The sequence below is a fragment of the Alternaria arborescens genome (assembly GCF_004154835.1).
Source record: "Alternaria arborescens strain FERA 675 chromosome Unknown contig_3, whole genome shotgun sequence".
Lineage (NCBI taxonomy): Eukaryota > Fungi > Ascomycota > Dothideomycetes > Pleosporales > Pleosporaceae > Alternaria > Alternaria arborescens.
In genome coordinates, this window is record NW_021167858.1 from 1,122,276 (window position 1) to 1,146,647 (window position 24,372).

The 24,372-nt window shown below is 50.7% G+C and overlaps 13 protein-coding genes across 13 annotated transcripts; 6 read left to right on the forward strand and 7 right to left on the reverse strand.

The window, feature by feature from the left end:
* Positions 1-95: 95 nt before the first annotated feature.
* AA0111_g1868 (putative prephenate dehydrogenase [NADP(+)]) lies at positions 96-1,897 on the reverse strand (the record flags this gene model as incomplete). Its single annotated transcript, XM_028647575.1, has 5 exons — positions 96-380; positions 450-1,195; positions 1,251-1,362; positions 1,419-1,479; positions 1,812-1,897. The coding sequence occupies 5 exons, from the start codon at positions 1,895-1,897 to the stop codon at positions 96-98; spliced, it is 1,290 nt and encodes a 429-aa protein (XP_028510399.1).
* A 252-nt stretch (positions 1,898-2,149) lies between these two features.
* Positions 2,150-2,760, forward strand: AA0111_g1869 (hypothetical protein; the record flags this gene model as incomplete). The annotated part of the gene is made up of 4 exons (XM_028647576.1): positions 2,150-2,218; positions 2,274-2,378; positions 2,430-2,514; positions 2,564-2,760. The coding sequence occupies 4 exons, from the start codon at positions 2,150-2,152 to the stop codon at positions 2,758-2,760; spliced, it is 456 nt and encodes a 151-aa protein (XP_028510398.1).
* A 278-nt stretch (positions 2,761-3,038) lies between these two features.
* Positions 3,039-4,082, reverse strand: AA0111_g1870 (hypothetical protein; the record flags this gene model as incomplete). The annotated part of the gene is made up of 1 exon (XM_028647578.1): positions 3,039-4,082. One exon carries the CDS (start codon positions 4,080-4,082, stop codon positions 3,039-3,041), a length of 1,044 nt encoding a protein of 347 aa, XP_028510746.1.
* Positions 4,083-4,647: 565 nt separating this feature from the next.
* Positions 4,648-6,657, forward strand: AA0111_g1871 (hypothetical protein; the record flags this gene model as incomplete). The annotated part of the gene is made up of 2 exons (XM_028647579.1): positions 4,648-4,711; positions 4,763-6,657. The coding sequence occupies 2 exons, from the start codon at positions 4,648-4,650 to the stop codon at positions 6,655-6,657; spliced, it is 1,959 nt and encodes a 652-aa protein (XP_028510747.1).
* A 457-nt stretch (positions 6,658-7,114) lies between these two features.
* Positions 7,115-7,765, reverse strand: AA0111_g1872 (hypothetical protein; the record flags this gene model as incomplete). Its single annotated transcript, XM_028647580.1, has 5 exons — positions 7,115-7,249; positions 7,306-7,449; positions 7,547-7,631; positions 7,684-7,699; positions 7,753-7,765. The coding sequence occupies 5 exons, from the start codon at positions 7,763-7,765 to the stop codon at positions 7,115-7,117; spliced, it is 393 nt and encodes a 130-aa protein (XP_028510748.1).
* A 1,175-nt stretch (positions 7,766-8,940) lies between these two features.
* AA0111_g1873 (hypothetical protein) lies at positions 8,941-9,126 on the reverse strand (the record flags this gene model as incomplete). Its single annotated transcript, XM_028647581.1, has 1 exon — positions 8,941-9,126. The coding sequence occupies one exon, from the start codon at positions 9,124-9,126 to the stop codon at positions 8,941-8,943; it is 186 nt and encodes a 61-aa protein (XP_028510749.1).
* Positions 9,127-9,428: 302 nt separating this feature from the next.
* AA0111_g1874 (hypothetical protein) lies at positions 9,429-9,920 on the forward strand (the record flags this gene model as incomplete). Its single annotated transcript, XM_028647582.1, has 1 exon — positions 9,429-9,920. One exon carries the CDS (start codon positions 9,429-9,431, stop codon positions 9,918-9,920), a length of 492 nt encoding a protein of 163 aa, XP_028510742.1.
* A 115-nt stretch (positions 9,921-10,035) lies between these two features.
* On the reverse strand, positions 10,036-11,385 carry AA0111_g1875 (Serine/threonine-protein kinase; the record flags this gene model as incomplete). The annotated part of the gene is made up of 1 exon (XM_028647583.1): positions 10,036-11,385. The coding sequence occupies one exon, from the start codon at positions 11,383-11,385 to the stop codon at positions 10,036-10,038; it is 1,350 nt and encodes a 449-aa protein (XP_028510743.1).
* A 539-nt stretch (positions 11,386-11,924) lies between these two features.
* Positions 11,925-13,406, forward strand: AA0111_g1876 (hypothetical protein; the record flags this gene model as incomplete). Its single annotated transcript, XM_028647584.1, has 3 exons — positions 11,925-12,161; positions 12,214-12,418; positions 12,472-13,406. 3 exons carry the CDS (start codon positions 11,925-11,927, stop codon positions 13,404-13,406), a joined length of 1,377 nt encoding a protein of 458 aa, XP_028510744.1.
* Positions 13,407-13,840: 434 nt separating this feature from the next.
* AA0111_g1877 (hypothetical protein) lies at positions 13,841-15,532 on the reverse strand (the record flags this gene model as incomplete). Its single annotated transcript, XM_028647585.1, has 1 exon — positions 13,841-15,532. One exon carries the CDS (start codon positions 15,530-15,532, stop codon positions 13,841-13,843), a length of 1,692 nt encoding a protein of 563 aa, XP_028510745.1.
* Positions 15,533-16,279: 747 nt separating this feature from the next.
* On the reverse strand, positions 16,280-17,647 carry AA0111_g1878 (hypothetical protein; the record flags this gene model as incomplete). Its single annotated transcript, XM_028647586.1, has 2 exons — positions 16,280-16,911; positions 16,963-17,647. The coding sequence occupies 2 exons, from the start codon at positions 17,645-17,647 to the stop codon at positions 16,280-16,282; spliced, it is 1,317 nt and encodes a 438-aa protein (XP_028510750.1).
* Positions 17,648-18,307: 660 nt separating this feature from the next.
* AA0111_g1879 (hypothetical protein) lies at positions 18,308-19,050 on the forward strand (the record flags this gene model as incomplete). Its single annotated transcript, XM_028647587.1, has 4 exons — positions 18,308-18,322; positions 18,456-18,567; positions 18,618-18,755; positions 18,806-19,050. The coding sequence occupies 4 exons, from the start codon at positions 18,308-18,310 to the stop codon at positions 19,048-19,050; spliced, it is 510 nt and encodes a 169-aa protein (XP_028510751.1).
* Positions 19,051-19,617: 567 nt separating this feature from the next.
* AA0111_g1880 (hypothetical protein) lies at positions 19,618-24,096 on the forward strand (the record flags this gene model as incomplete). The annotated part of the gene is made up of 3 exons (XM_028647589.1): positions 19,618-19,924; positions 20,233-23,730; positions 23,795-24,096. 3 exons carry the CDS (start codon positions 19,618-19,620, stop codon positions 24,094-24,096), a joined length of 4,107 nt encoding a protein of 1,368 aa, XP_028510358.1.
* Between the last annotated feature and the right edge of the window lie 276 nt (positions 24,097-24,372).

Consider the following 24,372-nt stretch of genomic DNA (forward strand, 5'->3'; position numbering starts at 1 on the left):
GTCACTTGCCAATCGGTGTGCATGACTGTCGCAATGCTTATCATTCATTCATTTACCACATGTTCTATGCATATTCTAGACTTGTACTCATGATTTCAAGTATCCTGGGTCTTCTGCAAGATGACCTTGATCATCTCATTTCCCAACTTGGTCGCCTCTGGGAACCTCGGCTCAAAGTATTTTTGGATCTCCTCAAACTTCTCCCGATAGCCATCGAAGTTACCCAGACTGACACGCGAGCTCCAGTCTCTGGCGGCGAAGGTAAACTCCAAGTCATCGGCGCGGAAAGTGTTGTCATCGATAGCCGTGTCGATGGCCTCTTCGAGTAGCGTGGGGTTGCAGAAGAGGTACTCTGTGATGCCGAGCCACATACGCGATGGCTAGATATGTGTTAGTAATCAAAGTTGCAGAACGAGTTAAGCGGCAATGAAGGGGGATCATAGACTTACAGGTGTCGAGCAGATCATGTGGTCGTAAGGTACTATGCCTAGCTTCCACCAGCAGTCTACCATGGCAAGTAAACTGAGATGGTTGTTCTTGAGCTTCTTCTCTGGGATCGTGCCTAAGGCGAATCGGTCAAGCAAATCGTCTCGTAGAAGCAGCTTCTTGCCATCCTCATTGTCACCAAAGACGGCCTTGCGTGCAGTATGAACACGTTCACGGAGTTCGTCCCGTTGCCCAGCGAGCATAAGCTTGAACAGTTCGGTCACTGACTCGGCATACTGTTTAATCTGCTTTTTCGCATCTGGATTGAGAATTGCAAGACCTGCATAAACATGCCATTTGTTGGAGTAGATGCGGAGGGTGATGTTCATCTTGACGTTCTCGATACCGCCGACATAGCGTGAACTGTCCCATGGAAACTGGTTGTTCGCGAACCATGCACCACCCATGCTGAGGAAGGCGGCATGGGTAACAGCTTGCGTATCCGCCGTGATGCGATCATGCTGCTCGGCAGAGAGATAGACATGCTTTGACCCCAGGCAAGACATGACGTTTTCTACGAATGCGAAGTCGGCGTCTGAAGCCCTGTATTTGATCAGGACCAACGGCTGCCCCTTGGGGTCTATACCGGGCCCATGGAGAGAGTGCACCGACACGATGCTAACGTCCTTGGGAAGATGTTTGTCAAAGGCATCCATCTCTGGAGCTTTGCATGAGGTCTGACCGCCAACTATGGCACCAACCTTAGTAGCTGAATGCGGGAATGAGTTAGTGGTAGCATGTATCAATATCAGGAGACGGCGTACAGGGGCCGAAAGTCTTGACGACTGCATCGATGTTCTTCGCCTCGACGCTGTAGATGATGAAGTCGCTGCAGCGAGACACGAGATGACCACTTTGCATGATCTCAACTTTGGACTGGCGCAGTCTCAGTATGCGTTCATTCATTACAATATATAAAAGTGCTATCCTACAAAGTCCCGAAACTCTTCTACTAGTGTATCGAACTTGTCCGGCAAATCGCAGGCGTGAACCCTTCAGAGACAGCATGTCAGCGTGTTCGATGAGAGGAGTCGATCTGTGAGGCAACTGGTTAGCAAAGTTCGCGCCATAGTAATGAACAATGCGATATAGTTGTTTGTAGTTCAGAGGTGTATAAAATAAGGTAGCGAGAATTCACATCATGGACAGCAACATGCCCAATTACTGCAAACCAAGACGGCAGCAGTGTGGACATGCGCCGTACTCGAGCCAAATGCACTCACGGTCATCATAACGGGGGAAAGGGTGTGTGGAAGAGGGTGGAGGGCTTACCATTTGCAGAAGGCTCTGGAGCTTCGAGCTATCAGTCGCGCGAATGCACTCACTTCCATCCAGCTGTGCTCAGGCGGCGGGCGTACATCTTGCCCATGTCGCCCATGCCTATGATACCGACACTCTTGCGGTCTTCCATGGTTGTTGTCGTGTCGCACGCTCCTGTGCGTGAGTGAGGTGGAGGATGTCAGCCCATTGCGAAGCGATGGAGAACCTAAAGATCGCTTGCGGCTGCCAAAGAAAAGTTAAGTAGTCGGGCTTGGCACGCTAAGCACGGTGTTTAGTTCCTCCGACACAAGCGAAATTCATCACCCACCAAAAGTTCGACCTCACGATCGCCGCCAGCGTTACGAACCGCCAGTCACGTCAAGAATCCCTCAAATCCGCCAACATGCCTCCTAAGCAGAAGGTCGCCCGCGCTCCCCAGGAGAACATCCAACTCGGACCCCAGGTCCGCGAGGTTCGTGAATAACAAGCATTGGAAGACGAGAGACGATGAACTGACAGCCGCGCAGGGTGAGCTTGTCTTCGGTGTTGCCCGTATCTTCGCTTCCTTCAACGACACCTTCGTCCACATCACCGATCTTTCTGGCCGCGAAACCATCTCCCGTGTCACTGGTGTAAGTGCAGACATCAGGACTGCATGCGACGTGCACTAACCAGTACAAAAGGGCATGAAGGTCAAGGCCGACCGTGACGAGAGCTCTCCCTACGCCGCCATGTTGGCAGCTCAGGATGTTGCTGCTCGCTGCAAGGGTAAGACAGCCTGGAATCGATAAGCTGGAGCAGAAGCTAACTTGGCTAGAACTCGGTATCACCGCTCTCCACGTCAAGATCCGAGCCACCGGTGGTAACGGCACCAAGACCCCCGGCCCCGGTGCCCAGTCCGCTCTTCGCGCTCTTGCCCGCGCTGGCATGCGCATTGGACGTATCGAGGACGTTACCCCCACCCCATCCGACTCCACCAGAAGGAAGGGTGGTCGCCGTGGTCGTCGTCTCTGAGCATGTGCGCAAGTTTTTTGCTCAGTGGTGGGATATGGCATGGCATGGTATGCACGATTTATGGTTTAATGACCACAATCAAATAAAGTCGCGGGGAACGGCGAATCGCCTGGTCTCCTTGTTGAACTTGGCTTCTCCTGCGAGATAGTCGAGCGAAATCAACAGAATCCTTTTTAGTTCGAAAAGGTTTCCCGACAATGAAGTGCTTACTGCTGTGTTGCTCAAGAGGTTTATACATTACGATTACGACTGCTTTGGGTATACTGTGACGGATCGTGTTAAATGTCGACGACCTGGATGGGATTACCCAACTTCCCTGTATTGCCAATTGTTTGGGCTGCATTGACCATGATTGTGTTGGGACTCTGTCCACCCCACACGCGATCCCACAGAAGCTCTCTTATACCACGGTATGCGACTCTAACAATGTTCCACCACAGCTTCGGATTGAGTAGGCCTCGCGTCCACTTTGACTTTATCGAAAGCCCTCGCACATAGGCATCATGGGCTTTATCCCAGTATACTACAGTTCGCCCAGCTCCCCAGTGCACATGGCCGAAGACATGCAATGTAGGTTTTACTCGTTTGACCTCAGCAAAAAGGTATTCACAGCCAATTCCTGTCGGCAATGATAAGTCCAGATGGAATCTCGGCGGTGTGTGTGTGATCAAGATATCGATATCTTCAGGCACAGTTTCTGACCAGGCGTCTCGACCTCGTTCATACTGAAAAGCATGGATGTCCATTGGTCCGCACGCTGGAATTTGTGGTGCGCCATAGATCCGTATCCGCCTCTGGTTTTGTTCCGCTGCGAGTAGGGGTGTCGATGCATCTGTCTGAACACCGTCCCTAGGGTCGACCCTGATCGTGAGGCTCAACCGCCGGTGCTGCAAGTAGTGCACCCTCTTCCAGTTCAGCTTCCCAGTTCTCTGCTCCTCAGATAGCGAAGACCGGGTCCTTGGATCTAGAAACGTATCGTGGTTTCCACTAACGACGACAATCTCTCTATGCGGCAGTGAACTCAGCCAGTCTATTTGTTTCTGTATCTCCGCCACGCTTCCACCATTTGTCATATCCCCGGCATGGATGAGCAGGTCGCCTTCTGGTACATCTTCCGGTATGTGGTTATGCGTATCGGAAATGCAGACGACCCGAACAGGTGGTTGCTGTAAGGGTTTTGGGGTTGAGCGCAGGTGCGCGAGAAGGTGATACGAATGGTAGAGGAGTAGCTTTACGGGGGCCCGGAATAAAAGCGCGACGAAGGGCGTGGGTTCGAAATCTGATTCGGGGCGATACCAAGGATTGAGATACGCGAGAAGCATTGCCAGAGAGCGGGAGGCCCGTTGTCTGTCAGTGGTGAGCAGATGGGTGACAGCATGCGACGCGCTCATCCGACCAGGGTCCATGTCCAGTGGCTTGCTAGCGTGGCTGTGCGGACCGCAGCTTCCTTCGAGGCACACTCGACTCCCCTACGTCGACGTCAGGCCTGTCTCTCGTGGCACTAGACGAACTCAACAGAACACCGCTCAGCCACGATTGCAGCATTTCTCATGCGTAGCAGAACGCCATCGCGATTCCACCTTGACCGGACTCCACTAGCCCAGACTGTTTGATTAGCCTAGGATTTACAGACGGCCTTCAGCTCGAGACCATGGAGGCAGTGTTGGTCACAAATCAGGCTGCGCGCGCCTGCATGGCAACGTACTATTTGCTCATGTAGCCCTAGCGATATAACTGAAGTATCAGCCTTCTTCCTGCTCGCTCTTGAACCACTTCGCACATTCTGTATTTATCTTGCCGCTTTCTCTTCTTCCCTAGTGAGATCATCCAGGTGTCCTGTTCAAGGGTCTTTTTACACAGAAACCACCTGTCTATCAGGCCAAAACAATGGCTGAGCTAGCGATTGGAGGTGTATCCTTCTTCTTCCAAGTGTTTGCAGGATGCATCCAAGGTCAATACATCTATTCGTTGCACTCAAATGATATCTGACAGATCTCATTAGGTTACGAACTAATCGCTGATGCTTGTAAACTCCGTAAAGACTGTCAAGCTCTTCTGCTTAACTTCAAGGTCGAGGAACATCGACTACTCAACTGGGCAAAGCTTGTACAGCTTGACTATCGAGATGACAAGCTAGTTTTGAACCACATGTCGAAAGGCCTAATCATCAATATCATGGAGCAGCAGCAAAAGCTTCTCTTCTCATTCGGCCGACTAGACAACAGATATGAGAGGCTCACTGATCCTCTCCTGGAGGAAGCAGCTGAAGAGTTCGTGCTGCAAAATTCGGACCGCTTGATCGAGAATGATACCAACGGCTCCAGCGAAAGGCCTGTAAAGCCCGTCCGGTTTCCGCCCACCGAAGAGCTGGTCAAGATGTCTCTCAAGTTTGTGCAACAATTCAAGGATGTGCCCAAGAGACTAAAATGGGCGACTTTCGACCACCAAAAGATGGAAAAGCTTATTGCGAAACTGGCCAACTTCAATGACAAGATGCACGAAGCGCTAGACAAGGCTCAAGTGGACCTTCTCATTGACATGCAGACACGTACCAATGACCAGATAGTCCTGCTGAACAGGACTATGTCGCACATGGTTCAAATCTACCAATCCCAGCAGTTAGAACAGATCAGCTTCCAAAGATCACACTCATTGCTAGAGATGGACAACGCCCAGTACGATGGACTAATTGATGGTGGCGCCGTCATAGCTCGCGGTGCCGCACATCAGCCTCTGGCCGCCCTGGCCCAGCAAAACTTCATTCACCTTGCTATTGAAGACTCCCGCGAAGATCTCACATCAAGCTATGCACGGGAGATCAATATGCCAGATCTCCCGAACGACATCCGCGATACTAAGCTCCACTATGCAGACGTACGACCTAGGCAAGGCACCCAATTTCCTCAAGAAATTGATGAGGGTGTACGTACGGAAGCATACTACAAAAAAACGCCTGTATGGATCGAATGGAAAACTCCTGACACCTCCGGTCCTATGCAGCAAGATGGTGGAGTCGATGCCAAAATCCATGCTCGTGTCAAGAAACTAGCTGCTTTGCTCAGTAAGCACAACAGGACAGTCAGGTTCAGAGCACCCTTCTGCCGCGGCTATTTCATCGACGAAGACGAAGGACGTTTTGGGTTGGTTTTTGAGAAACCTGCATCTGTTCCGATGGATACGGAGCCTACATCTTTACATGCGCTCATTACTACCCCTGAAAATGACATTCCTTCATTGACGGATCGCATCACGCTCATGCGTCTGCTTGTTGAGACAGTCGAACGTCTACATGCAGTTGATTGGCTACATAAGGGTTTGCGATCCGCCAACATCTTACTGTTTCCTAAGAAGGGGGGTAAAGTCCACAACGGCCGGGTCATGGAAGGCGAAATCAATTATGCGGATCCTTTCATCAGTGGCTTTGACTACTCTCGCCCAGCTGCTAGCGACGATATGACCGAACGCCCTCTTGACAATCCTGCCGCAGACATCTACCGCCATCCGTCTGTACAACACAAAGGAAATCGTGAGGACGCCGGCGGTCGAGAGTCTTACAAGAAATCCTTTGATCTTTACTCGCTTGGTATTGTCCTGTTGGAGATTGCTTACTGGAGGCCCATCGACCAGATTGTCTGTATTGACCTCGAGAACGCCCGACCTAAAGATACCTGGGGTGTTAAGAAGAGATTGTTGGAGAAGGAACCACAACATCTTCGTGGTGTGAAAAGTCACCTAGGCAATACAGTAGAAGGTGTGATTACGGCTTGTCTTCAAGGTCCCGTGGCGTTTGACCTCGATGAAGATGCAGACGAGAAGAGGGAAGTTGTCGCTGCACAGTTACAGAGAGCATTTGGGGAGAAGGTCGTGAAGAAAATGGGAAGCATGAAGGGACTATAGATTTTCATTTCGTTCTCGGGTCGGATGTCGGCTTATACCTTGATACAGTCCTTCATTTTCCATACTGTAGCCGCCAACTTAACCATGGCTGTCCTTACCATGATGAGTCTCCAAGGTTCGTGATTTTCGTCGAACTTAATTCATTTTCGCAATGACACATGTGAATATGGAATGCTACAGCTCATGCATTCTATCGGCGATGGCAACTTGAAGCTTAATACTAGATGAACCTCATTGGCGGGGTGAATCACAGTATCAGTCTGGGAGCGCAGTAAAAAGGGTCAGGCCTTAGGGGTTGAGTTTGTCATTGTATCGAAGAGGATCCTTCAATATCGCTATTTCGTCCATCGTCAATCATATCTATATCCATGAGCAGTCACCCATGATGCCATTCATCGCTCCTCAACTGGTTATGCAAATATCCCTAAAGTACAGACAGTCTCGAATCGAAGGCGCTTTACATTCCGTGCTTCTTCAGGTACTCGCCGAGCTCAACTACTGAGTTGAAGGCGTTAGGGGTCTGAATGGTGTCGGGGTGGTGGGCGATAATAACGGCTTGGGTGGTCTTGAAGGCGACAACGCCCTCTTTGCCCTGAAGTTGTTGTCAGTATCTGTATGCTATGTTGTGGACTGTGTCTGGTATGGTACCTTCTTTGCCTTGAGCGAGTCATCGCTTGCCTCGATGGTCATGTATTTTACGCCATTGACCTTGACACCCTCCGAGATGACCTTCTTGGGCTCTGACTTGTCGCCGAAAGACCTGGCGATGGCAGCCCTCTCCTCAGCGGAAAGCTGTACTCCGTCAGCATCAATGCATCGTATATGCGCTACCAGAGCCTCGCATCAGGGACGCTTGCAGCATCTGGCGCGTGTTAAACGGACGACGTACCGAGAAGTCGGCGGATGCGGCCCAGGCAGTTGCGCCCTCGACGTCGCAGATGAGGGCCTTGTCGATGTTGCCGGTGCCGACGAGGCTAGATAAGAGCGTTAGATATGGACGGCTACTCGTTGCGAGGCAAGGCGTACCTGGTGTCAACGTATTCTACGTTCAATGTTAGCCACCACCTTTCCAAGTTGGCGTCTTGAGCTGCTTACCTTGCCAGGACATGTTTGCGAGGGGTTGATGTGCGTGCTGTGGAAGCTTGTAGTGATGAGAAAGTGAAGAGGGGTGCGACGAAGTGATGCAGGTACTTTTGACTAAGCAGAGCAAGAGGGTAAATGCGGTGAGGGTGTTCAAGGCTGCGTTGTTGGGCTAAAGTTGCGATTTGATAGTGGGGCTGTTTTGACCCCGCCTCTCGCGATCAAATCTCACAGACGCTATTCACTCCTCCAATTTCAACATGCAAACCTCTGAGCTTCCAATCTAACAACTCATCACGCGTTTTTTGCGCCATCATGCAGCTGCTTACAGCGTGGGGGTCGATACTGCTCTTGATGCCTAGACGCAAGGGAAGTGAGCGCGCCGCATTTAGCTATGTCCACCGCGATACCCGCCTAGTATCCGCCGCTCTCTGGGGTCGACAACGGATAGCGGGTCAAAGTGCTGGCAATCTAGCAATCGGTCCAACAGTCCAACAGCGGCAGACGTCGAACGAAAAGTCAGAGTCCTTCACACGTCTAATGCGCAGGCTGCCTTTGACCTGTTTGAAGACAATCTTCACATGAGATTGCAGCTACGTAACATCGAGCTCCGCGGGGGGTTTGACACGATAGTAGCTGAGGGCTATGCAACATCCAGGTCTTTACATTGCGTTTTGGTTCACTCTCCAAGTCCAGCTCTTTTCCTTTCAAAAGCGTCGTCACATTTCCATTGTGCTGGCTATTTCTGCTGCTGTTGCGCCGCCGTTCATGGACTTCTTCTGCTCGTCACGTGCTAACGCCAAGACAAGCTTCCAGAAGCTTACAGCTCACTACCCGAAAGTTACGTCGCGTTTGGCGTCCTTGATAGAACAACACCAAATCCAACTGATGAATGCACATTGACGAGCATAGAGCAAATATAAGACACCGTTATAACTGCGCTACTATCCAAAGCATGCCGTCTCGTTCTCCATCTCCCGCACGCTCACGCACGCGCAGCCCTTCTCGCGACAGGTCGCGTACGAGATCACTCACTCGTCCTCGTTCGGCGCATTCAGTATCACCGCGACACTCAGTAACACCACGGTCGCTCACACGTTCCCGTTCAGTCAGTCGGTCGCGGTCGCCTAGATCACCGTCACCAAGGCGCAATGGGCGAAGAAGCTACACACCGGACAGCAGGTCGCGTTCAAGAGGAAGGAGCTATTCCCGTAGTCCAACACCAAGAGATGGGTCGCCAGCACCTAGAAGCGCAAAGGTAAGCAAGTTTATATTGTTAAGTGCAACTCTCGTAGCTTGCTTCTGGTTCAGCCTTCCTCCACCAGCACCTTGCTCATCCTCCAGCAGATCGTAGTAGAAGCCTTGACCAGGAATGTCAAAGAGGATCATGTGCGCGAAATATTTGGCAAGTACGGTACTATTAAAGAACTCAGGATGCCCATGAATCCGACTTGTATGTCTTACCCGGCCTCTTCACAAACGCAGGACTGATTGCCAAATAGTCAACATCAATCGCGGAATAGCCTATATCCTCTACGAAGAGATCGACGACGCCGAACGTGCGATCGCGAAGATGCACGACGCACAATTAGACGGAGCGAGAATTCAAGTTTCGATTGTCCTTCCTCGACGTCGCTTCTCACAGACGCCTCCGCCGGCGCGTAGGGGCCCACCACCGCGCGACGACTACGATGGTAGTTACGGACGCGGTGGAAGAGCGCCCAGAGGTGGAGGGCCGCCTGGCGCATACAGACCACCACCTATGGACGGATCATCGCGTTATCGCTCCCCACCGCGCCGAATGTCGCCTGATCGAGGACACTGGGGTCGAGGAAGAGGTGGAGGCGGCCGTGGTGGACGAGGGGGTTATGGAGGACGACCCCGGTCGTACACACGATCTCGCAGTCGATCACCACGGCGAAGCATGTCGCGGTCTTCTTACAGTCGGTCTCCATCCAGAACACCACCAAGACGAAGCGGGCGAGGAGGCTACGGCAGGCGGGATAGTCTGCCAAGGAGAGGAGGCCGTGGAGGCGGAGGAAGGAGAAGTCCCAGTTATAGCTCCTATGGAAGCGACCGTAGTCGGAGTCGGGACCGCAGATGAGGAATGCGAACCTTTGGCTGCTATCTTTTGGGAAGGCCTGGTGAGATCTGTATGTTCACGTAGGAGAATATTCTTTTAGCCAGGCTACCGGCAATCAAAAATCGAAGGCCCATTTCCCTAACTGGACTGAGTTCATGTTCCCCATATTGAAAATGCCCCCCACGTGTATACACTTCGCTTCGTCTCTTGATTCATCAAGTCATCTTGAGCTGAAACCCAGCTCCCTTCTCTTCCTCCTCTCGCCCTTTGAAGATGCTGCTAAAGTCCAGGTTGCCCTGCATCCCCCCTGGCGCCTCTCCCCTCTTCGGCGCATTAGGACTCTTCTTCCTCCTCCTCTCCTGTCCTGCCTTACTTGGAAATGTCGGAAACATTTCGGTCGGTTTCGGTTTCGGTTGCTCTTTGAAGTAAGGATGTTCCAAGACTTCTTGTGCTGTGGGCCTATGGGCGGGGTTCAAGGATAACAGTGAAGACAGAAGTTCGATACCGGATGCTGTTAGGAAGGGGAACTTTGCCCGGTTGAAGCCTGGGGCATTACGATGGTCGCGTGGTAGTTTCAATGATTTGGAGTTTGGCAGGCGATAAAACTGTGGCCAGGTCTTTTCCGAAGGAAGGCCACAGAGCGAGAAGATGAGGGAAAGCTCGTCGACCTCGTTTTTGCCCTGTAATAGTGGTTCTTTGGCAAGTAACTCGCCGAATACACAACCTACACTCCACATGTCGACTTCGGTCCCGTAGTCTCTTGTGCCTAACAAGAGTTCTGGGGCACGATACCATAGCGTGACGACCAACTGTGTAAGGGGCGCATTCGCAGGTGGGACATATCGCGCCATACCAAAATCAGCGAGCTTGAGCTGTCCGCGGTTGTTAAGTAGAATATTTGATGTTTTCAGGTCCCGATGCATAATGAAGTTCTCGTGCAGAAACCCAACCCCAGAAACCAATTGCCGTAGGAGCGTCTTGACTTCACTCGCCATAAAAGGCTCACTCATATCTTCTTGTAGCGTCTTGAGGTCATGCTCGAAGAATCCCATGACTAGGACGCATTCTTGTGGGTCGTCGCCGGATAAAACTTCCAATAGATCGACAATGTTGGTGTGTTTGCAGCGTTGCAGGATCGAGATTTCTCGTAACGCGGTGATTGGGAAGCCGTCCTGATTGTAGTCCATTTTGACTTTCTTATGGGCTACTACTGAGCCAGTAGTAATGTCGCGCGCTCTTGATACCCAACCATATGAGCCTTCTTCGATCTGGTTGAGGGTCTCGAAGTTAGAAACATGTCGGCACGGACCCCAAAGTCCGCCTTCAAATTGTAAGAGCTGCCTCTCAACTTGCTCCTCTTTTAGCTTCGGGGTTTCCTCATCATCGTTTCCTGTTGATAATCTTCGTCGCTTTGCGGGTCTAGATTCTGCCTCTTGCGCTGCCTGTGCTGCTGCCTCCGCCTCTTGCTGTTTTTGGAGTTTCAGGCGCTTCTTCTCATCTTTTTCTTTCTTTCGACGCGCTTCCTCGGCCTTGTCTGCTTCCTCATTCGCCCACCGTGATGCCATGGCTCTTTCTGTCTCTCTCTCTTGTACTCAATGGAACTTTCGCCTATTCTACTCTAAACTACGTGCTTATTGACGAAGGTTTATGCAGATTCCGAATTTGCTTGTTGGGTTTGTACGAAGAGTTGCTTGGTGTACTCTGATGCAGATGGCGTTGGATCGACGGATAGCACGTGGGAAGCTTTAAGTGATGGTCATAGCTTCGTTCATATTGGCGTTCCGATCTAAACTTTTTGTAGTTCCGAACGCGCCGACGTCATGGAACTTCGGTAACGCATATCGACATGAGGACCAAATCTTTGAATCTACTACGGACGGCGACAAGGTGTGGTGGTTCCGGGCCACGAGTAATCTCGAATCGAACAGCTAAATGCACTTCTCGATGGTCTTCTACTTCTACATCAAATGGTCCGGAACGGCAATGGTCGACGCCGCTTGCGAAGACGCTGGCTGAAGCTATCACGGCATGAGCCCATAATCGATTACAAAGGCATTGCTAACTTTTACTCCAGACAACGGGCCCAATTTCCGTAGCGGCGTATATGCGGCAATGCCTTACTCACCCCGAAGGCGGTTATTACACGAGACAGACGTCAAGCGGACAGGATCAGTTTGGTACAAAAGGCGACTTTGTGACATCACCAGAGATCAGTCAAGTATTTGGCGAGCTGATTGGTATATGGCTGTATGCGGAGTGGCTGGCTCAAGGAAAGAAAGAAAAGGTGCAGATTATTGAGGTTGGTCCAGGTCGAGGAACGTTAATGGACGATGTTCTAAGGGTAAATATATTCGCAAGAGAAGAGGATATAGAGAATACTGACACAGAGATAGACTATATCGAGCTTCAAGGCTTTCACTAGAAGCATCGAAGCCATTTATCTTGTTGAAGCGTCACCTTACTTGCAGAAACAACAAGCAAAGTTGCTTTCCGGCACCGAGGATCTGAAGAAGAGCAGCGTTGGATTGACTGCACAATGCAAATATATGCCAGACTGCAAGATTGAGTGGTGCGAAGACATACGGCTTGTACCAAAAGGTGGGTTCTGAACTCGATTCGCCTGGTTGACACGGGGCTGACAACGTTTGTAGAGCATACGGCAACCCCTTTCATCCTCGCTCACGAGTTCTTCGACGCACTCCCGATCCATGTCTTTCAAAACATTGCGCAGTCCTCAGTGCCTGCCTCGTCGACCATCATCACACCCACCGGTCCCATAAAACCAAAGCATGGAGTAACGACACCCAAGAACACCTGGCATGAGCTGGTAGTATCGCCAACCTCGCCGTATTCCAACTTGAATACAGCTAGTTCTTCGTCGTCAAAGAAAGAAGATGAGAAACTGGACTTTGAACTGACCGTTTCGAAGACACCAACGCCACACTCTTTGTATTTGCCGAAACTGTCTGATCGTTACAAGAAACTGGAGGATACACCCGATGCGATCATTGAGATTTCGCCTGAATCTTTTGCTTACGTATCCGACTTTGCGGTACGGATAGGTGGCGACAATGCGAAGTCTCGCAACGTCTCAGCATCTCAAAACTATTCAGGGAAAAATGCTGTCGAAGAAGAAAGCTTCGTAAAGACACAGCCGTCTGGTGCAGCCTTGATCTTGGACTACGGCCCTTTGGATACTATCCCAGCGAACACTCTCAGGGGCATTCGCTCACATACCACTGTCTCACCTTTTGCGTCACCAGGTCTGGTCGACCTTTCGGCTGATGTGGACTTCCTCGCTCTCGCAGATGCAGCCCTAGATGCCTCTCCTGGGGTTGAGGTTCATGGGCCCGTTGAACAGTCCTTCTTTTTGTCGACAATGGGCATCAAAGAGCGCGCCGATCGCTTACTCAAGGCAGCGAAGGATGAGGATACAAGAAGACGCCTCGAAACAGGCTGGAAGCGTCTGATCGACAGAGGGTCGAATGGCATGGGTAAAACCTACAAAGCCATGGCCATTGTGCCGTACAAGAAACAAGGTCCAGTCCGACGGCCGATTGGGTTTGGTGGTGACATCACTGCCTGAATAACAATATAGAGACCCAAAGGTCAGCTGCATTGATCTTCCAAACCAGCCGTGGTTGGCACTGAAGACGACTTGCGATGCGAAACTTGTAGCCTGAGCCACACTATTCTGCATGTTACGTCTCTCAAACCGGAGCAAATCCCGTCAAGTAAACTCTCACTTGACGACCCTTATACTTCACTTCTCGCAATGTCTTACCGCCATAGATGGTGCTTGATGCCTTCACTGTATATCCCACTTGAGCTTCTAAAAACTAGGATGAGTCGTGAGTTGTAATGGTATAGGTGCATGTGAAAGATACACTGACTTCTCGCATTCACCACACTAAAACGTCTGGGGTATCTTTGGTCAGAAGCACACATTAGTGGGGCATGAAAACAATGCTATTTATTGCTCAATTCACATCATAAGAATGTACAATTGCATCAAATTCCTCATTCCAACCCTATGCCTCTTTCCTCTGAGAGTAGCTGATCGTCTTCATCAGGCTCGGTCTTTTCCCAATCCTCGGTCTCATCTTCCGCGATCTCTTCATCAATTCTGTCGAAATAGCCGTCATCGAACGCGTTGTCTCCGAAAGCAGAGTACATGGACTGTCGCTGTGGTCTTGGAAGCACCATAGCGTCATCTTCGTACTCGGCGAAAGGGTCAGAATCAGGGCGCGTGGCAAGGAGCCTGCGATACTTTTCTACGCGCTCCTCTTGCGTTTCGATGTAATTGTAGATGGGGTTGTCGAGGGGATCCACATAGTTGGCACGAGAGGACGGGCCACCGTTGTAAGAGGCGATTGTACGGGTTGTTGCAACAGACGGGGCGTACAGTTTGGTTGAGGCACACGAGATCATCGAAGGAGCAATGTTGTAGACGGAGTCTGCACGAAGATCATTGTTCGTAGATCTCAATCTCTGCAGAGGCTTACGATCGAGTGGAAGGGGTGGGTGAAGCAGGGCCGGTCTAGGAGCAACGAAACTCATGCTGTCATCAGGCTTCAAGGTGTCGTGTGAGCCATCTGGGCTTCTCGATTCGTGGAACTGTTCTGAAGCGTTCATTGGCGAGTGGACAGATACGGGCGTAGGGTATTCTCTCAAAGCCGGGTGAACATCTTGCTGGTCGCCAGGAATTGTATACGTCCGCTCACGCGTGCTGGGCATTTCAAGCCGGAAACCCAGATCTTCTAATGGCGATAGGCTCTTTGCATCTGGAGGTCGGGGATTGGGACCAAGTTTTTGGTCGAACAGCTTCGGAGTTGCTCTCTGGTTGGGTTGTTGCAGGCTTATAGGACTGCTTGTAGAACGACTAGGAGGGCGCACATGAACAGCCTCAATCGGTTTCTTTGATTTTTGATTCAAAACCAGACCGCATGTCTTCTGCATCCTTTTCCGAGAAGGTAAACGAGGCTGACGGTATTGCTCATGCTTCCACTGGACGCGAAGGCGTTTAAGCTCCAGACCTAGGTCGCCCGCTCTCAGCAATGCAGTATCTCCAATTGTTTTCCGGACCCAATAACGCACAAATCTAAGACGTTTGCTCTTCATGCTATCCCAACCAGCAACGCTGCGGAGGGCGTCCATTGTGGTAAATGCCTTGGTGTTGAAACGGCCAACCATTCCTGCGAACAAGGCAAAAAGGACGTTTTCGTGGGAGCCGATGCGCGCCATTATACAGGCTGAGCATTTGTTTTGCTGGTAGTGCCATCTGGATCCACAATGGATTGGCTCATGATCCGGTGGAGCGGAGGCTTCCACGCTGAAATTGGGTTGCCACATTTGTAACACTGGTTCCAATTGGCGGACTTGATATTTCTGGTCGGCTGTTAGAACACCATCAGACATGATAAGTGGATAGAGAAACTTTCCGATAGCGCCGTCGAGTTCGTGGCGTATCCAGCTCCATATGTCGTTGATTAGGTTTTGATTTAGACCATTGTGTATCGAGCACAGGCTTATAGAACCGAAGGAGAGCCGCGAGGAGCGCAACCGACTGGGAAGACGTCGGATAGCTGTCTTGGTATGTTCACGGTAGAGCACCTCCTTGCGCTCATAATCCTCTTCGGTAGGAGCGGGCACTTTTCTGAGGATCCGGACAAGCCTTTTCATGTCGCTGTTGTAGAGACGACGAGTCTCCATCTTGTGCAGAAACGAACGCATCTTAAAGTGTTGCGATTTGTCTTTGTGGCTGTGATGCATTGTGGGTAAGTTGTAGTGAAGGTTACTGTGATAGATCTACGGCGAGTATGGAAGAAGATAGAGGAGATTAAGAATACCAAAAGGAGCAATTGCAGAAAAACATTGTGAACTCATAATTCACCAATGGTATCAATACATATATTTGACACGTGTGAGTACAATCTGTGAAAGCTGTTAATATATATATACATATATCATGCAACGGCTTGAGTACGAGTCGTACTAGATGGAAATCTAAATAGAACCATACGCACCATGGCCAAAGGTCGGCGTCCACGGGGCGCTGGAATTGAAGACAGTCTCATTGAGACAGAGTTGGTTGTATCAGCTAAGATTGACTGAGTAAAACATTGTGTTGTAAGCCATCCACAGATTCAAAAGTGCGGCATAGAACTAGATTGGAGGCAATAAACAATCTAGTATTGTAGCTGACCAACTCAAATTCAATGCGGTCCAAACCGTCCAGAAAACGCCGTCCCAAATCGTACAGTCCGTGAGCGAATGATGACAGAATAACAGGCCGTATCTCAAGAACAACCAGGGGTAAATGTGAAACTATCGGAACATGCAAGAAAGTGATACAATGCAGCGGACGCATGAAAGCTACCCGGGAGTTATACACCAGAGAACTATACATTACTGTAATCTTGTGATGTTTGTGTAAGTAGGAGAAGAAAATCAGTAACATCAATGCGAGCTTTCTAGCCCTAGAACGTTGGCTCTCCTGCCGTGCAAGTTTTGATTGACCTTGTTCGTTAAGTCTTTGAAGTTCGTGCCCGCTGTCGATGAAATACTGCTAGCCTTCTTTCGTGAAATGCGAGGCGTGGATGCGCCTTGTGGCACCGCACTCTCGTCTTGTGACAGGCTGGAGGCTGTAGCAGTTGGCAGAGGCACTGCGGTAGCTTCATTCTCTTTTTCTTGGTCGACCTTCTGCTGCGCCGTAAGACGAGCACGCTCGTACTTGGCGGCTACATCGCCTTTGTACATTGTTCCACCAATTCGGTCAAGGTAGACGAAAAAGGGTTGCGAGAAGTTGGTCTTGATACCCCAGCTTTGGTGGTGGATATCGTGGTAAGCGGCATTGTTGGGGAAGATCCAGTGGATAGGGTCGTAGGGAAAAGCGTAACCACCGTGATCGAGGACCGTTTTGATGGTAGATCCCGTAAAGAACCACATGGACTGACGCATTGTCAATCCGGTGAGCAGGTAGCTCAAACCAGCACCCAGGGTATCGAGCGCGAATCCTTCGATCGGGTGGTTGTACAGAGCTCCGTAGGCATATGGCACGTAAAGACGGTGGTGGCGTGAGTGGAAAGTTACTATTCATGTTAAAAAAAGGCGTCGAAAGCATTATGTCGGTCAGGCCTTACCATATAACCACTTGTTCAAGTGCATCGCACGGTGCAGCATGTACTCCCACGCGTCCATGATGACAATAGCAGCACTGAACTGGAGGGCAGGTATGGCATACCAGTACGCAAAGCTAGCGACAGCCATCTCCCATGAAGCAAAAGCGGGAACCAGAGTCTGCTCGCCGGCAATTATCGCTGTCTGCAGCAGCGCGGGGTATTTGCCTCCGACAAGAACAGAAGAGAGCATCGGTTGAGAAGTAGCAACCTTGGAGGCTAGCACAATTGGGTTGACGCCTACTGCAGACAAGACGTATGGGACGGCGCGTTGTGCGAGCCTGATCTTTTGCGCGTACCAAGCGACATCGTAGTCAGCTTTGCCAGTCGTGGGCGCGTCGTCGAATAACGACAGACTGAAGGAGGCAATTATTTGGATGATTTGCTGGAGTATAACGTCGCGTAGTACTTCGTATCGTGAAACATGGTTGCGCTTGAGGACCTCAGCTGGCGTGTGCAGGCGGTATTGCGGGAACAGGTCGTAAACATCGATGGTGTGAAAGATCAGAGAGACGACCCAGTAGCCAACAACAGGCAATGCCGCTTGTATGAAGGCGTCGGATGCCCACGATGTGAGCGGTTGGAGAGGTTCGAGGGTGTATTCGGGGAGCGGCGGGAGGGCGTATGATGTTGTGTTTGCGCTCGCCATGATGCGGCAGAGGTGCCCTGGGGGAGGCGATTATCGATTACAGAGTTAACTATGTGAGGGGTAGAAGCAGCGCAGAGTAGCCGGTGACGATGGTGAAGGAAGCAGCTTGCTCGTGGCGGGACCGCAGCGTCAGCTACGGGGTGACAAAGACGGAACAAGGCCGGAAGCCGCGGACCAGGGAAATTAGGGAGAAGGGAGCGATGCAGCGGACGACGGAGGGTCGCTTGAAGTGTTTGGCCAAGGGCGTGCAATTGACCAGTCGGGCTCAGAAAGGAGAGGCTGAGGTGAGCGGAGCGATGTGGAGGTGGAAGTCGTGTGAGAGTGGTGCTGCGTGCCGGTGACAGGAGCAAGGCATGACGGGGGTTTACGATATACGCGCGCATCATGACATTTCGCCGCCGAGCACCCGGGCCGGCCTAGTCGTCGCAAAGCCACCGGCCTGCATTTCTCGCCACCCGCCCTGTGCGCACGGCCAGCCCATGGCTGCTACTGCTTGCGGCTAGCCCGCTTTCACACCCAATTTTCGACCCCACCAAATTCTCTCTCACACCCTTATAGTCCAGCGCTCCCTTTCCGCTCCAGTCTACAACCCCTCGACTGCCAGCCCCGACCAACCTACACTCTTTCCACTCTATCCCATACTCCACACCCACCGCCAAAATGCTCATCTACAAGGTACGCTCTGCCTGCGCTGCATCGCTCTTGCCTGCGCTACTACCCCGCCTTCCCTGCGAGCCTTCACCATGCTTTGCGCATACGAGGATAACACGTTTTCCCCACTAGACGCAGAGTACTGACTTTTTCCCAGGACATCCTCACCGGTGACGAGATTATCTCCGACTCCTACAACCTCAAGGAGATCGACGGCGTCGTCTACGAGGCCGACTGCACCAAGATCACCGTCGGAGGAGAATCATTCGGTGGGTCCCGCCAATGCAGACGGATCAGTCACAGAGCTAACATCGCATAGACACTGGTGCCAATGCTTCTGCTGAGGAGCAAGAGGAGGGTGCCGAGGACAGCGCGGAGACCAAGATCGACGTCGTCTACTCTTTCCGCCTGAACGAGACCGGCTTCGACAAGAAGGGCTACCTTACCTACCTCAAGGGTAAATACGCTAGCAGAAACTACAAGAAGCGCACGACTAACGAGATGCAGGCTACATGAAGGCAGTCAAGGATGGCCTCAAGAAGAAGGGCGCTGACGAGGCCACCATCAAGGACTTCGAGACCAAGGCCTCTGGCTACGCTAAGAAGATCATCAGCAACTTCAAGGACTACGAGTTCTTCACCGGCGAGTCCATGAACCCCGATGGCATGATCGTCCTCCTCAACTACCGCGAGGATGGTGTCACACCCTACGTTACCGTCTGGAAGCACGGTCTCGAGGAGATGAAGGTCTAAGCTTGAAAGAGCTTGGATTTGGGAAGGATGGGGCTTGGTTCACGGTTCATTGAATTTCACGAATACCTATTGCATGTTTGGGAAAATATCCGCCAGAGTGCGAAAAGCGAAATGGCACAAATCTAGACGACCTCATGGAGCCGTATATGACATATGATATTCTTCTCCTATTCACGCTACAGGTTACCATTGTCCACGGCGATAGCTTCAAGAAGCTTAGCGAGGAACATGATGTGTTTTCCGGAGATACTGTGAAATGTTTTTTCTTTCTGGATACTGACTAAGCTCTCGGAAGGCGCTGCATGGATTAGTGGTGGAGTTGTATTCCTCGGTGAATGGTCCCGCCGCGTGACTGCGTGATAACGCGTTGCGTGCACAGACCATTGGTTCCAACGCCCAGCAATCGCTGCCTCAGGCACACATGCAGTATCCCCAGCCTTCCGTAACCTACCCCACCATATCACATTTCCTCCAACCCACATTCGCTCTCTTTTGCTCGCAAGAGTTCATGTCATTGATCTGATCGCATGAATCACGAGGCGTGTTGGAACGCTGTTGCCCTGCGTCATGACGGGTAACGGTGGTCCTGCCGCTTCGCTACCGGGAACTCCGCACCTCCGCCCTGGGGCAGCCATCGACGACCTAATTCGCTCGCTGGAGAAAGAATGGAAGGTTGGCCTGAAGGTTCGTGGCGCTGAATGGTCGCCAAAAAGATCGAATAGGGATGATACTTCAGACAAGATCTGTGCGCTTGTTAAGTTGCTGTTCTTCAGTGCACGGCCAGCCCTGCATCATGCGATCAAGGAATTTGAGAGCCTTGCTCCGAGTCTGACACGCGAAAAGCGTCTTGTGGAACTTCATGAGATTTTGTCCCGTACGAAAAAGTCTCAATCGGTTCCGAATGGCAGGATGCCATACAATGAACCGCCCAAAAGTTCGATGACATCCTCGAGTGGTAGGTACACTTGCTTTTTGCGCCCTCCGAAGTTTCTATGTGCACTTTTACCACGTCGGTAGTGGATGTCTATCTCAATAAATGGGTGCAATTCACAACATATATTCCTCGAATTACTATCTCTTTCTAGCGCGAGTTGTCGTCTTAGCACTCTACCACAAAACCAGTCGCCAAGTAATAGCGTATGCAAACGGGAAAGTATTATGCAAGAGCTAACAAGAGCACAGGAGTAAAGTCATTTCCACAGGCGACAGACCGTTCGCTCGACGTTCAGCAAGATGAGCGTGAATCATATGCGACGGCCATCGATCCAGGGTCACCTACAGACGTTGACACTGATAACGAGACGGACCAAGAATTTGAGACACCACAATCGCCATCGCCATCGCCGTCACCATCACCATCTACTAGGCCAGCACGGACGCTTTATCAGGCAAGTAATCATGTCTCTTTACATACCACCAAGAAAAGGCCTTACAAAAGCTCCGGTCGTTCTGAGAACTCGGCAAAGTTGACCAAAACCTCCAAAGGGAAGCAGACTGTCAAGTCTATCAAATCTTCGCCCATCGCACCGCCACAGTTCGTGAAGCCGACTCTCAACATGGCTCGATCTTTCCAGGCTGCACCTTCAGGCTTATCCTCGGCCAACACATCCTTCAACAACACATCTTTTTCTTCCCAGGAGACAGCAGCTACTACGAATACCTCGTTTACGTCAATCGATGCTGTCGGGGATCTCCAGGAAACGAGCCTGCTCGAGCCTAGATTGACAAAGACAAGTTCGAATGCAGTGGGTTCCTTGGATGATCGCGATCTCTACCAAGCTATTTCGCGTTCAGGAAATGGAGTATTCGAACAAGACATTCAGCGAGATCTCAATGAAGTCTTTCCCCAAGGAAGCAGCGGTCAAAGCCGGTCGACTTTTGGTTCTATCGATGAAGACAGTCTCCTTCAGGCCTCTGTTGAGGTTGAAGACAAGCGGAATAGATCGGAATTGATTCCAAATGAGAGGCAAGGAAACCATCACAGCGATAAGCAAGCCTACACGTCGGCTTCAACACTATTCCCATCCAAAGGAGTGCCAAACTATCAAGGGCAGACATCTCCTGACACGCAATCTCCCTTGAAGATGTCATACGAAGTACGCAATCTCCCCAACCAGAATCTCTTCGTAGGTGAGCTCCCTAAAGCACTAGAGCACATTCCTTACCATATCCTCTTCATCTGTCAACGTCTAGCGATAGAGCACTCCGTCGAAATACAGCACTTGGTCCGTGGCATGGACGTATCTACCGTGTCTTCTGATCCTGAAGCCTTTTGGCGTTTTATCGAGAAAAATAACAGCATTACACGTGTGAAGCTGCGCGAGTCAAGTCGTCTCTGGCCAGCGGCGAAACGCAAATTTGATGGTTATACGTTCAAGGGGCACATCACTTTCAGCCTAAAAGACACTGGCCCCGTTGTCTATCTGACGCTGTTACCGGTACAGGCAGACAAATCGTGCCGATTTGAGCGAATCTTTGGTTCAGACCGCTTTCTCTACCTGCACACACCCAAATTTGATTCTTCCAAGACGCCCCGCTACAACGCTGATCAAGTGCAACAAATTTGCAGTCAATGGCAAGCATGGCTCCTTGCCGAGCATTCCTTCTTGGGCCGTAAATGGAGAGCCTTCCATATTGAAGATTTGAAAAGGAGCAAGAACGCCCGTCGGAAGGATACGGTCCACGAAAAAAGAATTGTACTCTTCGCGACAGAAGGATGTGGCATTAAGCAACCGTGTTCAGTGGGTCGGATGATTCATCAGTTCCTACCGTTTGATACCAACGAGAACCAGGGCTTTTGCAAAGCCTTTGCTCGCATTGAACTCGGGCTTTCTCGAACCATTCCAACATTATGCTTTGATACATCGCAGATCATCCATGTGGATGACGATTTGGCTTCAACTGACCCGGAAGACACACGGTTTAACGATCCAAGACTACACTGGCAGTCGTTTCCTAACAATACGGTCATGAATGACGGATGCTCAACCATCTCTGTGGGTGCCGCATTAGACATATGGCAGCAATACAAGAAAGCTACTGGAGTTTCTGGTCCTTTACCGAGTGCGTTTCAAGGACGTATTGGTGGAGCTAAGGGACTCTGGATGATCAGTGCAGAGTCATTCACCAAGGATCCTCAGCATCTCGAATATTGGATCAAAATCAACAAGAGTCAACAGAAATTCCACCCGCCTGCCGACCAGCCACATCACCACCGAACTTTTGAGGTGTCCAACTACAGTTCCGCGCCGTCACCATCGGAACTCCATATATCGTTCATTCCTATCCTGATTGATAGAGGCATAAAGAAAGAAGCTGTTTCTGGTCTCATGAGAGAGTGCCTCGATACGGAACGCAAGAAGCTGCTAGAATTGCTTCCAGATCCTGTCAAGACGTACGATTGGGTTCACCAGAACGGCGCAAAGACCCGGACTGAACCTTCCTGGCAAGGAGCACTGCCATTGTCTCTAGAGGAAAAGCTAAAGTTTCTACTGGAATCGGGCTTTTTACCTATCAAGTTACCGTATCTTGCTAGAAGCCTCGAGCGCTTCATTCAGACCAAGCAAATATTCCAGGAATCCAAGCTGCGGGTACCGCTTGCAAAATCGGCCTTCTTGTATGGTGTAGCGGATCCTCTCGGGGTTTTGGAGCCAGGAGAAATCCAGGTGCAATTCTCATCCTCATTCGTCGACGAGAAGACGGACGAGAAGTACCTCTGTCTTAGGGATATGGAAGCTTTAGTCGCTCGTCAGCCTGCTTGTCGCCGCTCAGACATCCAGAAAGTGCGCACAACCATACGCCCTGAACTATCACATTTAGTAGATGTAGTGGTCTTTCCGTGTAAGGGCCGTTACCCACTAGCCGGAAAACTTCAAGGCGGTGATTACGATGGTGATATATTCTGGATATGCTGGGAAACCACACTTGTGCAGCCATTTCTGAATGCGCCAGCGCCAGTACAGCCCCCTGATCCTGCAAAGTATGGCATACAAACACGAAGTGAAAGGCTCAAGGATATTATGGATACCGGCAACCCGGAAACAGTGGACAAATTTCTCTGCAAAGCATTCGAATTCCGCAATAATCCTTCTCTACTTGGTCACGTCACCACATTTGCAGACAAGCAAGCCTACAGCGAAAATCGCATATATTCACCAAAGCTTGAGCAGCTGTATGATATGCACGACTTGCTAGTCGATGCTTCCAAACAAGGCTATGTTTTTACACAGGCGGACTTCAAGCGGTGGGTACGCCGACTACCAAAACAACCAAAGCAGCCGGTTTACAAGGCCGCGATGGAGGATTGCTTCAATATCAAAGACTCCACAGAAGTCGAGAAATCCCGGAAGAAGCCATACCGATACGACTCCAAGCATGCGATTGACTACATCTACTTCGACGTTGTAAGAGCGCACAATATTGAGACAATGGTGCAGCTCAAATCCGTCTTCTTGAAAGCTATCCAACTGGATGAGGCATTGCTTTATCCGAGTAAGCACCTTAGTGAGAACAGATCGAAGACGATCGACAAGGAACTTTTGTCTCTGGCTGGCAAGCTGAGAGAAGTGAAAAATACTTGGAACGCTGGGGTCCACAGTAATATGAGCACAAACGACCACTTCAACACTCTCGTGAACACCTGTTACGAACGGTACCAGGCTATACGGCCTGACGATCCTGGTAAGCTCTCCCGTACATGGATTATGTGTGAAACGTACACTGACTTTGTACGTCGATTTCTTAGGCCATCCCGATATTCGACCTCTTATGGATGAGTATCTTACGCCTGGAGCATGTCTGTGGGATACCATCAAAGCATCGGTACTGTATAACACGTTTCAACGGCCTGAACAATCCACGTTCGTTTTCACTATGGCAGGACGCGAGCTTGGGAGACTAAAGGCAAATAGCTCTGAGTACTCCAGGGCTATAGTATCATCCATCCGTGCTAATATGAAGCCGAAACCTATCAAGGCGCCAGTTGAGCACGACGAGGAAGATGAGGAAGACGACTTTGAGGCCGCGCTCGAGGAGCCTATCCGGTAGCGACTTCCAAGACATTTGACAGCGTGGACGGTTGGAGAGGATATGTAGAGATCTGTTCCATCTCGTTCTTTGGCTTCATCTTCTGTGGTCGTATCTACGCACCATGACATTGTATATTTGCTTCTTGCTGTCGTATCCGCGCTGCAGTATACCCATTTGCGCTTTCGCTTCCCATTAATTGTCAGCACGAAATGATAACCATACAATGATTACGCGAAGTTTCATGTGCCAATAAGAGTCCGATCGCCTCGTTCCAGCAGGCACACGTAGCCGCAG